The following is a 17847-nucleotide window of genomic DNA, read 5'->3' on the forward strand; positions in this document are numbered from 1 at the left end:
TGTGCCTAGCTAAGTTTTGATTTTTAAATGCACATTGGAGGTGATTATAGGCACTACTTCATAGTCCCGTTGTGGAGATAAAATGATGCATTAAAACCCACTCAGCACAGTTCTTGGTTCATCATAAATACTATATGTTATCCTTTATTAATTAAAATATGTTTCATAGTAAATGATGCTGTTGAGCTTTAAATACTTTAGGACTTAGAAAACCTATGATAAGAAAACTGAGGTGTGGACTTTTTGCATTTTAGAGTTAATTCACTATAAATAATTTTTAATTTTCTTATAATTATGTAACATTTCTGAGACCTAGCATTTTAGTACTTCACAGATCATCTCCAGATTTAGTGATTAGGTAGAAGGGCACACAGGACTCAACTCACATATTGTCTTATTTATCAGCTCTAATTTATAGTGAAGATATACAAAGCAAAGTCATCAAAGTGAAAGACCCATAAAGGGGTACATCCAGAGGAAACCAGGCCTAGTCTTCCAAAATCCTCTCCCAATAAAATTACATAGAATTACACACAGTTTCTTGAGCAAAGCAGTTATGACAACACCTGTGAAGTATTTTCTACTAGGGAAGCTTATTAGATACTCAGTGACTAGAATTGTTGCTGTTTTGTGTGTTGAAATATTAGTCCTTAATGTCAATGATAAGAGGTGGTGAAACCTTGAAGAGATGAGGCCTAATGGGAAATAATTACGTCATTGGAATCACCACCACCCTCAAAAGAATTGAAACAGTTTTTGTAAGACTTTTGCTGCTTCTTAAGACTTACAAAAGGTGAGCCTGGCCCCTTCTCAGTCTCTCTCGGGTATCTTGTGCCATATGATATCTCCCACTGTGCTATGATGTCATCTGTCATATGGCAAAGCCAAGATAGCTCTCATCAGAGCTAATGCAGGACCATAGCCCAAGGCCCTTGAACTTCCAGAATTGTGAACTAAATAAACTTCTTTATAAAACACTCCATTTCAGGTATTGAAAATCAGATAAAGCATTTATCAGAATTCTTGGGTTCTAAAAGAAAAGCACATGTTTACCATAAACCATCATTTTTATAAGTTTAGACACAGTGATCTAGGCTTATAAGAAAACAATAAAAATCCTTATGAAATCCACATTCTAGATACTAGCAAAGGACCAGCCTTGTAAACTGACCATAGCCATATGAAGCCTGATGTATCAACTTTTTCTACAATCTGTTTCTCCTGTATGAATTCTATCCTAAAAATTGTGTAGAAAGAATGAATGCAAAGCTAGTACAATTCTTATTCTTAGTACACATGATCTTTGGTTTCTTTGTTTACTTTTTTTTTATTATGTTAAAACACAGGTAGTAGGAAAAAAATGAAGCCAACAGGCACAGACCCAAGGATCTTGTCTTTAGCTGCTGAAGTAGCAAAAAGTCCTGAACAAAATGTTCCTGTTATATTGTTGAAGTTAAAAGGTAAGAAAATATTTTTATAGTTAGGAAAGACGTTAAGTAAATACTGGTTCTATTATGATACAATGCTAGTGTTCTAATTTGTTTAGAGAAATCTTGACACTGAGGAATACCATTTTCCTTTTTGACATTTTTAATGATTACAACATAAAAATGCAAGTATCTCTCAGGTGTGTTGAGCAAAAATAGGCATATCTTTTCTTTTTCCTTAGAAATAATAAACAACACCCCTTTGGGAAGCTCAGAGTTGAAGAAAGTGAAACAAGATATATATTGTTATGACCTCATTCAGTATTGTCTATTGGTTCTCAGTCAAGATTGTTCTCGAATCCAGGGTGGTTGGACTACAATTTCCCAGCTTACACAGATACTAAGGTAAAATGAAGCTAGAAGGTTAATTTGTTCTCGTTTTAAATATTTTTTTTATTTGTCATTCTAATAAAAATTAGACTCTCCTATGATATGTTTTGGTTGTACTTTTCTTTCACACTGTATGCTATTGTTTGTAACTCTATTGCAAATGATTGTCTTTAGATTTCTTTCCAAAGTGATCATTTCTTTTGTTTACCACTTGAGTCCCAACTAGCTAATATATTCCTATTGACTCAGAAATATTTTTAAGAAATGAGTAAGTTAAAACTCTGTACTTAAAAAACTAACAGTATAGATTGTGCAGCAGTGATACTTGAATTAAGTGTCAAAATGAAAGTATATAGCAAAGAACAATAGAAAAACAAATACAGAAAACTTCATTTCACTTTGTAGTGATTTAGCTATCTAAATTGTATATGCATTAGGTATCCCAAATGTTGTCCATGTAATTTAGAAGCATTTACTTTTCTACTACCATGCTAAAAATTGAAGATCAGTGCTTTTTTAAAAAGGTGATAAAGAGGGGCTGGAGAGATGGCTCAGAGGTTAAGAGCATTTCATGCTCTTCCAAAGGACCCGAGTTCAATTCCCAGCAACCACATGGTGGCTCACAACCATCTGTAATTAGGTCTGGTGTCCTCTTCTACCCTGCAGGCATATATGCAAACAGAATATTGTATCCATAATAAATAAATAAATAATTTTTTTTTAAAAAAAAGGTGATATAGTGTTCTCAGTGCCTTAGTTAATTTTTCTTCCATTCTCATTTGATTTTAAGAAATTTATTTTTTTATTATGTGTATATGTTGATGTCTATGTATGGGTATGTGCACATGCATGTAGGTGCCCAAAGAGGCCAGAAGAACACATTGGATACTCTAGAGCTGAAGTTACAGATGGTTATAATCTGTCAGATGTGGGTTCTGGGATTTAAACTCTGGTACTTGCAAGAGCTGGAGAGATGGCTCAGCAGTTAAGAGCACTGCTTGCTCTTCTTGCTCTTCCCAAGGTCCTGAGTTCCAGAGTTCAATTCCCAGCAACCACATGGTGGCTAACAACCATCTGTAATGAGGTCTGGTGAGTCTCATCAACTCAGACTATGAAACCAAATATGAACAAGATCAACAGAACTACCATAGAAGGGCTGCCCATGCATGCTTCAGCATTGCCAGGGCCCAAATTTTATTCAAATTTCACTTGTAAGAGCAGCAAGGTCTCTGAACTACTGAGCCATCTCTCCAGTCCCTTTCCATTCGATTTTAAATAAACTGTCCCTACAGGAGAGATTTTCTTTTATATTTATACTATCTTGTTTTAGATCCTAACTTTCTAAACTGTTTACTTCTACTTTGTTATTACATAAAGGCCCAATTCAAAGTACACAGTTACAAAGTACACAGTTACAAAAATTTGATAAATCTATGTAATACTCTTTTATACTTTAATTTTCAAGATTAATTATTTCAGTATTGGTTGAATATAAGTAAATAAGTGCCTCTATATTTTTTGATCGGATATGCTAGGTAATGACAACATTGGTTGAATATTATTTCTTTTGTTAATGCCATCTATCATACAGCTGTCCTGAGTAGTTAAGTTTAATAACTGAATAGAAAGTAAAAATTTGATAGCAAGCATTAGCCAGTTAGGTTTTTAGCACGCTTGACTTGTAATTGCCATTCTTATCAGTGTTTGCACATTTTGTTGGAAAGACTTAGACAGTAGTACTACCATGCTACTTTGGGTTGAAGGCCCTTTTTGGTATGAGACTACAACTACTTTTAATATTGATATTTTTAAATATATTCAACTCATATCCAAGGAGCAGCTGTAATGTGTAGTTTCATGAAGATACAGTTCTCTGAAAGCATTATTCTTCTTTCTGTGTGTCATAAACTGTCCCTGTTACATGAGCACACTTTCACTGTTTTCCCTTTTGATATAAGGAATATATATACAAGCAGATAACTTGGGGATCTTAAGGAAACTATCTGTCGGGAAGAAGAATTGGGTATGAAACTAGAGTGTTTGGTTTTCTTATCTTTGTTCCTTGAAGTTAATCTCACCCTAGATAAATTTTTGCTGTTAGATTTCTAAAATATATCAATTAACAAAAAAATAATATAAAACAGTCAAGGCATTCGTTGCCTTTTAGGCTGATTGTAGCCAACTCCCTGTAAACTAATATCATTTCTCTTTATTGTAAACATGTATTTTTTATGTGCCTTCTTCCTTTCTCTCTTTTTGTTTGTTTATTTTTTATTTCAGAGACAGGGTTTCTGTAAACTTGGCTGACCTGGAACTGACTATGTAGGTCAGGCTGGCCTTGAACTCATCTATGAGATCTGCCTATATCTGCTTCCCAGGGTGCTGGGATTAAAGAAATTAACCATCACCCAGACATGGCTTTCATTTCTTAAAGGGCCAGTATATTCGGTTTTAGGATATGTGAGCCTGGAACTGAATGCAAGCAAGGTCCATAGCACAGTTTAGTTCTCTAAAAAGTTAAAAATTTCCAGCAAATTTTTAATTGGCTTGTCTACAAAATAATGATACTTAAGATTTTCATTAAAGCACAATGCCTGTGGAAGTGTGAACATTAAACTGATATTATTTATGCAAACTTGTACTCTCATTTCAGCCATTGCTGTGTGGGCTTAGAACCAGGAGAAGATGGAGAAGAATTTTACAAGGAATTACTTCCATCAGCTGTCGAAAATTTTCTTATCTTGGGGAGACGATTACAAACATGTTTCATCAATGCAGCTAAGGTATGTGTTTATTTGATGTTCATTCCCCAATAATTTTATTTTTTCCTGAAACAAGGTTTCACTGTATAACCCAGGATAACTTCATACTCAATGTGTAGCCTTGCAGGTTTCAGGGTGTCAGTCCTTCCACATAAGTCTCCTGAGTGCTGGGATTACAAGGATGTGCACCATATCTAGTCTTTTCTGAGTTTTCCCATGCTATTTATCAAATTATGCTGTATCTGGCCAAATATACAAGTAGTGAATTTAAACATCTTTAACCCCCAAAAGAAATTACAACAGAGAACTTAATTTCTACATTAGAAAATTGGTAAATACTAGCTAAAGAATTGCTGTATGATTTTTGAATAGTCTGTCTTACCACTTAATTTTGGGCAATACCCATATATGCTTATATCCATGGCATCTTCCTGGAACATATTCTTCTCTCCTTAAATTTTCTAATTGTTATCCCCTTCTTTAATTGGAGGAACATTTGTTCTCTAAGCCCAGGACTTTTCTGAATATCTCTAGTGGTGACAAAGAAGATATGTAGACTTTATGTTTCATATTTCAGACCTCTTTATGAAAATATTTCAACTCAGACATGGTGATCTTTATAATTCAAATATTTCTTGGGTGTATTATGCTTTTATGAAAAATATATTGCATAATTTTCAAATATTTGAAGATTTTATTTGTACTTTATTGTTACTAATTTCTAATTTAATTTTATTGTGACCAAATAACATTCATTAATGCTATGTATGGATGAACATACGAGTAGTGAATTTAAACATCTTTAGCCAAAGAATTACAACCAAGAATTTAAACCTACATTAGAAAATGTATAAATGCTAGCTAAAGAATACCGTATGATTTATTCATTTAGTCATTCTCCTCTAACTCTGTGTATTTCTGTCTCTATATCTGTCTTTTCCTGGTTTTGGTTTTGTTTCTGTATTTTTGAGGTAGGTTTCATGTGAATTGGGCTTTATTTGCCACAAGGCTGACTTTGAACTCCTTATCCTGCCTCAGCCTTCATTCTTACTGGCATTCCCCTCTATTGGTCTTGCTGTGTTGTTTATATTAGTTTGGTTACTTTCTATTAGTATATCTTAACATTTTGACTAGTTCTTCAATCTAATCTACTAATAATCCAATGATTATAATAATTACTAATGATTGCTAATAATCTAAGGAATTTGTTTTCATGTATTGCATTTCTTAATTATGATTTCTTTCTCTCCCTTTAGAGTTTTCATAATCTTTTCTTTCATATCATAATCTTTCTATCCATTTCTTGTAGATTCTTTACTATATTTATTGTAATCACTTTAAGCCCTTATTTATAGACTCTATGCATGAATCACTTGAGAGTTTGCTTCTATTACCTTTATATTTCCCCCCTTTTTCTAAGGTCAGAATTTTTTTTCTTCACATGTCTAATATGTTTTGGTTTATTATGGACTCTAAATGATATATTGTAGGAGCACTTACCTTCTTTTAAGGACTGTTGAGAAGCAGTTACATTCTGGCAGATCAGGTGATACAAAGGATTACTTTTAGCCTTTCTCAGAATAGATTTATTCCAATTTTATGTATAAAGAATTATCTTTATATGTAGTGCTTTGATTTAAGTGAAAGTGGAAAGTGTTTACTCAGACCATCTAATATGTAACCTGAATTCTAAACTCTGTATGCCCAGCAATTGGCAGGAAATGAGACTGCTATTAATTCCTTCAATCCCCAGCTATAGTTTTCCCAGGCTTCTCAAAGCTTGTTTTTAAAAGTGCATAGTTAAGTCAAAAATTGAGTGGACATTTGCATATAGACTTTTGAGCTTCCTGCTTTATAGACTGCTGTAGCTGTTTCAAATTTAATTTCTGATACTTCGGGCTAGTAAGACTCTAGATTTTGTTTTTTAATCAACACATAATAAAGTTGTACATACTTTAAGGGAATGATGTAATATTTTTGGTACTTTTATACTATATACATTATTCCTATCAGGATAAACAAATCTATCTCCTCAGATATTTGTCATTTCTTTATGGTTATAAAAAAGCACATAGTTTCCCTTTGAGTGCCCTGTTGCTGTTGCATTGCTGTTATCTGCTGTTCCTAGACCACGATAGAAAAGACAATAGATGACCCCTTTACTCGATAACAGCTGTCTTCCTAGAGCACTGTAATGTCTCTTGGACATCTTTAATAGTGTGGCAATTTTCTGTGTTCTTGGAGAGGATGCACATACTATTACACCTTCATTTAGCATTTCATTCCCACTTACAAGGATTGGATCAACATCTTTTTAGAGTGAAGTGCAAGACTGCCCAGGAGTATTATACATTCACTTGAGTTGCTTTGCACAGTGGCCTAAACACAAAATAAGTCGAAAGTCCAATTTAGAACTTACTACTTGTCCAGATATCAATATTGCCAGTTCTGCTGTGTAGATCAAGATGATGTGGTCTGGGGAGATTCCTTTCCAATTTCATTCATAAAGTGAAGAGGACATCATGTTATAGCCAAGAGAATAGAGGAAGAGATCAAGCTCTACAACTGAATGCATTTAAAAGCAGAACTCAGACTTGCAGGCTGAGCTCCAAAGGAAAAAAGAGAAGTTAGGTACTACATCTATTAGAAGTTAGAATGAAAGTGGAAGAACTGAAGGCCTGTTGGGAGGTTGAACTGTATTAGCTGAAAGAACACAACCTGAAGATGACCTCAGAAAGTCAGAAGATGGAGATCAGAGTAGATGAGCTTCAGATCCTGCTGTTAACTCTAAAGGAATAGAAATGCCTGTTCTAGATTAGTCAAGAAAACTAAGTGACAGCAAGATTATATATGATGTTCTGAGAAGCGGGGAGCAGGGGGAAAAGAGGGAGGAGTGGGGAGGGGAGGAAGAGAGAGAATGAATGGAGAAAACAATCTGAAGAAGAACAAGAGATGTTGAGTTGTATAGACTACAGAATTGATTCTTTGCCTTATCAAGTACCTACTTCAGATCTTTAGATTGAGGAGCTGTCAGGCAAAATCCAGTTCTTGTCTAAGGAAAGCAACATTCTAGTATCCAAGAATGTCCTATTTGTAGTAGTCCACTTTCTGTAAAGTGCCACATCAGCACATCAGAATTTGAAGATGGAATCTGTGATTACACTTTGGAACAGCAGCAAATGCCACGCTGTTTTTTGTTGTTGTTGTTTTTGTGATAAGACATTTTCATCACAGAGAAGCAAAGTTTTGAAGACCATGTGCTCTGCCACTCTTAAGTGTCCAATCCTATTAGATCTGAAAGGGTTTTCTGGTGCAGGGGTATCTTGACAATCGGGAGCCGAGGAATACCACAGAGTCACACCACATACTTATGGGAAGAAACAGAATGGTAGCTGCCTCTGAGTAGAATCAGAAACAGCAACAAACGGATCTTTGGAGTATGCACAGTGAACAAGTGGAAAAATACAGCACAAAGTATTGCTTGCCCATTGACCCTGAGTCATGGGGTTAGGGATTTCTAAGTCCTGGGTTCAGGGGCAGGGTGGTTTTACAATAGTCTGTTACCCTACAAGATCTAGGCTGTATACATATTTCATAGATCATGTGTGTTGTATACAATAGAAGCAGAGAAGCCTGCCTAACAAGAAATCATTAGTTTACTTAGCAATGCTGCCTATAAAGGTGGAGTCATATATATGTTAAATTTCAGTGGCAACTTCTGTTTCCATCTTTGTAGATGACTAAATCCATCATAAAACTAACTTTCTAGCTTCTTATCTGCGGTTCCCTGTTCTTCCTCAGGACTCCAGTACAAGGGCCCCAGGATGCTCATCTGCTGATTCATAACAGCTTGACTTGACCCTAAGTGATTATCTTCCAAATTGTCCCACTGTGCTCACAATCAGGCCTTAATTGTTGTGCTCAGTCCTAACCCTGAGGGAGGAATAAGAGCAGAAGTTGAGAATTTCTTCATCTTCTTCAATCCTCTTTCAATCAGTTGTACTAAACTAACCCAAAATGGCACAACAGAGAATTCAGATTCCAATTTTAATACTATCTTCTCATCTTCATTTTTCATTTTTGCTTTTTTGTTTGTTTGTTTTGAATATTAAGACAGGGTTTCATTCTGTAATCCTGGCTGGCCTGGATGGAATTCTGTGTTTTTTGTTTTTTGAGGTTGGCCGCCTTAAACACACAGAAATCTACCTGCCTCTGCATCCTGAGTGCTAGGATCAGAGGCATGTGTTATGCCCAACAAGAAGCATTTTATTCATGACTCATGGCCAGGAAATACTTCACTCGTAAAAAAACCTCCTTTTTAGTAAGGTGTAGTGATGGACATCTATATTCCAACAGTTAGGAGATTGAGGCAGCTGCATGGGCTGCATAGTGAGACTCTCCCAGGGAAAAAACAGGAGGTGGTAGGGTAACAAATGGAAAAAAAGCCATCTTTCTCTCTAGATATCTCATGGGCTTGTTCTATTATTTCCTATGCACATAACATTCACGATTATGTCATATATGCAAATATACGTCTTGCTCTGGTTGCCACAGAATTCACTGAGTAGCTCAGTCTGGCATGGAACTCAGCAATCCTGCTGAATCAAGTACTCTTAAGACCATGGGCCTGAGCCACTTCCAGTCTATAATTCTCTTAATGGCTAATTAGGAGTTGTTGGAAACTGTATGAGCTTGCAATTTTGTTAACAGTATTAAGTTTGTGTGACTGTCAGAATAATGGAACTATTTGTTAATCTCTTTAATATTCAAAATAAAGTTACTCCTTTTAAAAATAAAAGTAAAAGCTTATGATTGCATATAATCATTCCATGTGCCATAAAATACCTCAAATTATTTCTATATATTAGATAATACCCATTGTTAAACTAGCCCCTATCATCATCTTCTATATCCCTAGCCTCTGGTAACCAGTATTGTAGTCTCAACTTGTTTTAGATTCTGTATGTATGAATTCGTATAATATGTAATTTTCTAGCCTGGTCTACTTCACTTACCAACCTTCAGTTCCATCCAGGGTTTTGCTAATGATAGAAATTCATCCTTTTTATGCCTGAAAAGTATTTTGTTGTATTTGTGCATTCATTGGTTTGATAGATACCTTAGGTTATTTCCATTTTTTTACTCTTATGAATCGTGTTACATTAAAATAGTACAAACAATAGGATAACATGTATATTGATATTAATTTCTTTTAAATAAAAAATCTAGTAATGTAATTACTACATATAAATCTTGTTGAACTTCCACACAATGTTCTGTAATTGTTGTAACAAAAGTATTTTCTTTTTTAAAACACATCCTCACTAGCACTTGTTATTTTTGTCTTTTTGTTAATAGCCATTTGGCCAACTAGGATTTTGATTGCCCTTTTCCTGATGGTTATTAATACTGAGCATTTTCTAATAAACCTGTTGGCCATTTGTATGTGTTCTTTTTGAGTAATGTCCTTTTAGATTTAAAATGGAATTTTTTTTCTTGCTTGCTTTCAGTTATTTGACTTCCTTATACATTATTCTATTCATCAAACCTTTGTCAGATACATAGTTTGCAAATATTCAATAGGTTGTCTCTTACTCTTGAATTTCTTTGTTTGGAGATTTGTTTGAGCTTCTTTTCCTCTGTTTTACAGATACACACATATACTTGAATGTTATGGGTACAGCCACATGTGTTAGTGTTCTAGCAAATACAGAACTCTAGCAAAAACAAAACCAGTAGTGGTTTGTGCCCCACATCTTGTGTATGGATTAATTTAAAGAAGTTAGTAGTTACAGAAGCTGATAGATGAAAGTATTATTTTATATTCAAAAGACTGAGAACTAGTGTAGTTGTTGGAATAGCACCAGTCTGAAGGTTGGCAGGATCAAGTTTTAAACAGTTCTCTAAGTTTTCTCATTGTAAGTCCCTTATGAAAGTTGCTGGTTAACTTCCACCCTTAATCTATTATGATAACACACATTTTCCTTGGAAGGGTCCTTGGCAGAATATACCTTTGGACCTACTTACTGCTGTATTAGACTTGAATACATTCACAACTTTTGTAACCTATGGAGAGAACTCAGCAGTGTCATAGTCAGTTTAGGCTAATATAATAGGGTAGACTGTTTAGTTTAAGAAAAATGGACTTTTTTGTTTGGCAATTTTGGATGCTGGGAAGTACAGAAATAAAACAGACAGATTTAGTTACTGGTGGGACCTAATTTGTGACTGGCAGATAGAAGTGACTATCTGGCTGTATGTTCACGTGGTCTTTGTCATGGGGTGGGGTAATCTTACAAGGGCACTAAATTCATCAAGAAGGCACTATCCTCATGATTTCATGCTCCTACAAATATCACATTGGGGTTAAGACATCAGCATATGAATTTTGGAAGACACGGTTCATAATACCCACTGTTACGTTAAGTTCCATTTTAGAGTACTGATTTTATGAAAAGTAGATACTGCCTTGAACCTAAATAATTGTCAAGCTAATAAGATCTTAGCTATTTCTTATGTAATATCGAAGACTAATGTATTTTTATTTCAAAACATTAGTTAAAAAAAAATCACAAGAGTGGAACTAAGGAGCTGGAGAGATGGCTTAGTAGTTAAGAGCATTGACTGCTTTTCCAGAGGACCTGGGTTCAATTCTCAGCACCCACATAGTAACTCACAACCATCTAAAACTTCAGATCCAGGAAATCTGACTACCTCTTCTGGCCTCCTGAGGCATTGATTGGATGAATACATGTAGACAAAAATGTACAAATTAAATACATCTTATAAACAAAAAGAATGGAATTAAATGAGAAATACAACAATATGGACAATATGCTAGCCCAAATATTGAAAAAATATTATTAGTAGAGGACTTAACTCAGTGGTCACAAAATCTTGAGTAAATATTAGTCTATTTTTGAGTTCCCAAGCAAATTTTTAAGAATTTGATAGTAAGTGAGTAGCATATAACATAGTAGGATGTATCTTAGATGTTCTGGCCCAAGCTACACACTAGTTTAAAATATCTGTATCAAAAAAGAAAAATACTTATTCATGAACTTTGAAGTGATTTAAGAGCAAGTTTTGTCAGGAACTGTAAATTAATGGTTGATATTATCTAACAGGCTTTAAAGTAAACTTTGGACATCTTGAAATACATGACCCTTTGAGATTGACAAGATCTTTGATGCACTTTCTCATTGTATCTTTGGATGAAATTGGAAAAGGATGTTTACTAGACCAAGATGTGTCCGTCTAATGTGGCATTTTTTATGTTTGGTAGTTTTATAGGAAAGACAGTTGTTATAATTAAATTAACAGGTCGTTTGTTAACTGTTGTTATTAGTTTGATGCTGTAGTGGAAATGTTCTTGACCTGGATGGGTTTAGAGACACTTATACAACTTTACATTAAAGTTATATGGAGTCAATAGACATAGTCAATGGAACATGTTTTATCTCCTGTTGTGGCACTCTTACTACCTTTTCATAAGAATAGATTCAGCAAAAAAGCATTGTTTATTTGCTTAGTATATATTAATGGAACATTTCCTGTCCATCAAAATTGTAGACAGTGAGTTATAATGGGGAGTATTGGTATACTCTCTGTTCTCATAAAGTCTTAGGATAGAAAATGGAACTGAAAAGTTCTATTAATGCCTTACACGGTTACATTTTCATATTGCCATGGTTTTTAACCCTGGCTGTATAATGAAGTCACTCATCTAACTTTTGAAAATACAGATATCAAGACTTTAGCTTTGGAGGTTGAGATTATATATATTTGGACTTGTGCATAGGGTTATTTTAGAAGTTCCAAAAGTCATTCTGAAGCATATCAAACATTAAGGAGGTATAGTATATCAATATGTGATTCTATTACTTTGAGTAAATATTAGTCTATTTTTGAGCTCATTACTTTGGAGCTACTTACAAAGTAAAGGCTACTTATTTTGTTTAGTTTTACTTGGGTAATTTTGTTTTATCTATGAGTGGTAGAGCATTTATATACTGCAACCATTGCCTTTACAAATGAAGAAACAAAGCACTACAAGTTTGGGAACTTTGTCAGTAGCTATTAAATCTGGAAATAAAGTCTGCTGACTACTCTGAGAGATGTCTTTTCTTTTTCCTTCTGTTTACAATTGTTTTTACTTTTGTATTAAGGGTGAAGAAAAAGATAAATTACTACATTTTTTCCAAATTGTGACTGATTCTCTCTTCTGGTTATTGGGAGGTCATACTCAACTCATACAGAATGGTAAGAGGGAAAAACAATAACTTTAATATAAACAATAGTCTTACAGCATTGCCTTTTTAAATGCCAAGTTAAAGCTAAAGTATAACTTTGACCTTAACTTTTCTGATTAGTAAATCTGAGATATTAATCATTTGGCAGTTTAGGAAAGTAATATTTTAAAATTGTAGTAGTGTTATAAATTTAACTTTAGATTTATCTTTCTAAAGAAATCTACGTGTACAGAGTAAATCGTTTTCACTCATAATCTAGCTATTCAGGTAAGGATAGGCTTATATCCTAATTTGCTAAATTTTATAAAACCTCAAAGTTATTTTATTGGATATTTTGTTTTCATTGAAAAGTATAAATATGTGTTAATTTTATATTGTCTTAAGACTAAAAAAGGAATCCCAATAATCATGGCACAATTCTTAGTCTTTGAAAATTTTCACTTTACATAAGTACAGCACCTTGGAATATTTTTCCAGGTAGTAATTCTTGAATCTTTAATTCTACTTTCAGAATTATTCATGCATTAAAGAGCCACATAGTTCTTTAAGTGTTAAAAAACACATTCCTTGGATGTGTAATCCATACCATTTTCAGTTTTCTAAAGGCAACTACTTTGAATTGTTTTAACAGACACTTTTGGTAGCCATATAGCTAGTTATAGCCTTATAGCTAAGTGAACGTCTAAATACTCTATTTAAAATATTATCTCTTTCCTTTTATATGTCTACTATTGTTAAAAATCTCCAGTTTAAAGACTGTTTAACTAAAAAAATATAAAGTACTTAGGACTAGATATAAAGGAGAAAGAAAATACTTAAATAATTTTTTTTAAATGCCATATTCCTTTTCGAAAAGAACTGTGATAAAAGTGATAGTGTGTCTAGGGTTAATATGAAACCATAATGTAGGTATCAAAACTTGTTAAATGTTTATAAAATTATTGTGCAAAAATGTATACATTAAATGGAGTTTTTAATAATTTTTTCCCTATAAAATGTTTTACACCTTTGAAGAAATTACTGCCCTCCAGATCTGGGATAGAAGTAAAGAAGTGAATTTGAAGTGTCTTGAATATGAGATGTAAAAGAAACATTTAAAATTCATCAGGATTAAAAGGACTGAAAAGCCAACGTAAAGAGGCCTCTACTAGGAATGGTGAAATGGCTCAGCAGATAAAGAGAGAAATTTTTATTTTAGTTTAAGAGGCTTCTACTAGCTGAATAAAGAAAAGTTGAGCTATAATAGGAATAATAAGTGCAGTGAATTAATCACCAAATGTTACCATTGAAGTCAACCAGAGGACTAATGTATTGTTTTAAAACTGTAAAATGAAGAATCTAACTTTTATTCTGTCAATATACATCGATATAAATTTTCTCTTTGTGAAAGTATTTCAGCTAATAAATGAAGGCATGAAAGAGTACCACTTATTTTGCAATCCCTCATGAATGAACAGATTTAGTAATTACCTACCTATGCCTATCAACACCTTAAAAAGAGAGACAACTGGATTATCATAACATCACAGATAAAATATATATTTCAGAAATTCAAACCTGCATCATTTCCATCCTCTAATGCCATCTACCAATTGAGAAAAAAAATTATACTCCAGGAATGCAATTGAGAATCAAACCTGTCAGAGGACAATTTACATGATTTTTTGAATAAATCACAAAGAAAATAAAAATGGAAGAATTATGGGTCATTTTAAATTTGAAACATAATCATGTTCCATGGATCTTATTTGAATCTTGACTGAAAGAAATTTAAAAATTCAAAGCACTTAGAGGTTGGAACACTTGTCTGGCTTCTTGATAAAATTAAGAGATAATTTTTATTATCTCCTGATGTTTAATTGATATTTAAAATTGACTGGCTCATAAGGATTTATTACATTATTTTGTCTGCTTTTAGGTGTCTTTGAAACTTTTGTTACAAAAATTAAATAAATAGGCCCTTTTGTGAATGTGGTAATGGAATAGGAGTTACTCATCTACTTTGAAGCTAAGGAATTACAAGGCAAACAGTATAAAGACAAAATGCAGTAACTCCTTAGTATTTTACTTCATCATAACATTTTAGAACAGAGAAAAAGAAAAGTTCATGAACTAGATGTCATATGATTTTAGTAAATCCTGGATACTTCTAGAGTTATTACTAAAATATGACAAATAGAAAATACACCTAGAGCCGGGCAATGGTGGCACACGCCTTTAATCCCAGCACTTGGGAGGCAGAGGCAGGCGGATCTCTGTGAGTTCGAGACCAGCCTGGTCTACAGAGCTAGTTCCAGGACAGGCTCCAAAGCCACAGAGAAACCCTGTCTCGAAAAACCAAAAAAAAAAAAAAAAAAAAAAAAAAAGAAAATGCACCTATTGTAGTTACAGATTTTTTTTTACTACTTAGGTAACAATTTGTAAAACATAGAAGTATGTTTTTTTAAGTTGTTAAAAAATGATAAATAATAATTTGGCTTTAAATATATATGAAGAACAGGAGTTGGTGTGGGAAAAAGCAAATCTGGTATTTCAGGAAATAGAAAAGGAAAGAAAAAAGTTATTTTTATGTAAGCTAAGGTGGTGTTAACAGGGCAAGCTTGCAACAAACATATCTGATCTCACTTTTAATTATCCTTGTGCTCAACTGATGTAGGGAACAGAGACTGATATTTATTGGGAACAGTCTCTTCTAACACATTTTGCCTTAGCCTGCTATGAGAATAATAATAATTTTTAGTTTCACAGGTGATGAAATGGAGATTATGGAAGATTGTCTTAGTTAGGGTTACTGTTGCTGTGCTGAAATACCACTAGCAATAGCAACTTGGGAAGGAAAGGTTTTATTTGCATTACACTTCCACATCATTGTTCATCACTGAAGGAATCAGGACAGAAACTCAAACAGGACAGGAATCTGGAGGCAGAGACCAATGCAGAGGTCATGGAGGAGAGCCGCTTACTGGTTTGCTCTCCATGGCTTGCTCAACCTCCTTTCTAATAGAAGCCAGAACCACCAGCCCAGAGGTAGCTTCACTCACAATGGACTAAGACTTCCCATATCTATCACTAATTAAAAAAAAAAAAAAATGCCCTACAGGCTTGCTAACAGCCTGATCTTACTGAGGCATTTTCTCACTTGTGGCTCTCTCTCTGATGACTCTACTTGTGTCATCAGCTTTCTAGACAGAGGTTAAAGTTAAGCAACTTGCGTATGCACTGAGCACCAAATTTTTGTAACTGACTCATCAGAGCCTAAAACTTTTAAACCTAGAAAAAAATTATTCAGTGTTTTATTATTTAATAAAACTCATTGCTAGAAAAAAGACTCAGATGTAGGAGATATTATTTTTAGCTTAAAGGAAGTAATATTAAATTTTAGCTTGATATTTATAGATGCCCCTTTGACTATAACTAAATACTTTAAAATGGAATGACTCTTAACTTTATGACCATTTAAAACTGCCTGCATCTATAAAAATATTTATTATAGGCCTTTCACTGCCAAAATTTTAACAGAAATGATCATGAGTTGATTTGATTTTAAAAAGACAAACTCTTACTTAGGTTATTATTAGGATCTTTAACATTTCTTTTTCTCCCTGTTCTTTTAGTACTGCAGAGTGATCATTTCTTACACTTACTGCAAACTGACAATGTTCAAATAGGAGCTACAGTCATGACTCTGCTACAGAATATACTACAGATCAACAGGTGACTTAATTTACACAATTTTAAATCATAAACATTACGAATTTTATTACAATTTGTCAATCTTCTACATATGACTTGTACATGAAATTTAAGGTCTTTTATGATTGACTTTTAGAAAAAGTTAGTATAAGATACTGCAAAAGATTAGAAATTTGTTATCAAATTGTTACGTCAGAGCTCTAGAAAATCTTAGGCTTAGAAAAGAGAATTGATGTGATACCTAAAGAAAAATATTAGGATCATAGTAAAAATATGCATAGTGAAATTATTCATTATTTCATTCATGTATGGGTTTATTCATTGGCTACTATGTGTCACAATTATTCTGTTTCTCCTTATATTTACAATAATTATTCAGATATGAATCTTGTTTTCAATGAGTGAATATTGAGACAAACATATTTTTGTGTATTAGTTTACAATGTTAAAGTTTATCCAAAAGTATTGAGTTGCTTCTAAGCCAAACTGAGTGAAGATACATCCTGGAGAAGTTTAAACCTGAGGTGAAACTTTAAAGATAAGTTTTAAAGGGAGGATGAGGAGAAGGAAAAAGATGCCAACATAAACAAAAGTCAGAGATAAATAAGAAACGTTATGCTGAGGGTAAAAAGTTGAAAAGATTCATCTTGCTGGGATTTTAAGTTCAGTATCTGATGTGTCCAGTAAATTTTGAAGAGACATTATGAAAAATTGATATGCTATGTTAAGAAAACAGCCATATCCTGTAGGCAGTGGGGACCATTGAAGATTTTATTTAAGTAGATGAATAAGGTCTGATTGCATTTCAGTTTTATTACTCTGCTTAATAATGAAGAGAAGAGAAGAACAAAACTCTAGACCAGTGGTTCTCAACCTTCCTAATGCTACAACCCTTTAATACAGTTCCTTATGTTGTGATGACCCCAACCATAAAATTATTTTATTGCTTCTTAATAACTAATTTTGCTACTGTTATGAATCATAATGTAGATATCTGATATGCAGGATAGCAGATATTCGACTCCTAAAGTTTGTCACAACCCTTGTGCTGAAAATCACTGCTCTAGACAAAGAAGACAACTGGAAGACTAGGGAGGTATCCTTGTGGTGGGGCACTTGCGTTGGCTGTTAAATATCCTAAATTTGTTGCCCCAAAATGCAAATAACAAACAAACAAACGACCATAGCAATTCAAGTAAAATGATAAAATCTTGGCACTGGTAATAGGGAATAGACTTTTTTATTTAATTAAAATCACCCAGACCTTTATTTCCACTTTGGATTAAAATAGAATTATAGAGATGAATTTACTTGATTAATGGG

General features: G+C 33.5%; 1 protein-coding gene across 2 annotated transcripts in view; it reads left to right on the plus strand.

Moving 5' to 3' along the window:
• The window catches only part of Iqcb1 (IQ motif containing B1), a 59875-nt gene that overhangs the window by 2028 nt on the left and 40000 nt on the right, over nt 1-17847 (plus strand). For both annotated transcript variants that reach the window (XM_057766181.1, XM_057766182.1), the window contains exons 3-7: nt 1347-1460; nt 1670-1832; nt 4471-4600; nt 12748-12841; nt 16446-16545. In XM_057766181.1, coding sequence (XP_057622164.1) covers nt 1361-1460; nt 1670-1832; nt 4471-4600; nt 12748-12841; nt 16446-16545 — 587 coding nt within the window. In that variant the 5' untranslated portion in view covers nt 1347-1360. The remainder of the gene's footprint in view (nt 1-1346; nt 1461-1669; nt 1833-4470; nt 4601-12747; nt 12842-16445; nt 16546-17847) is intronic.

Source organism: Chionomys nivalis, chromosome 3, assembly GCF_950005125.1.
Source record: "Chionomys nivalis chromosome 3, mChiNiv1.1, whole genome shotgun sequence".
NCBI lineage: Eukaryota > Metazoa > Chordata > Mammalia > Rodentia > Cricetidae > Chionomys > Chionomys nivalis.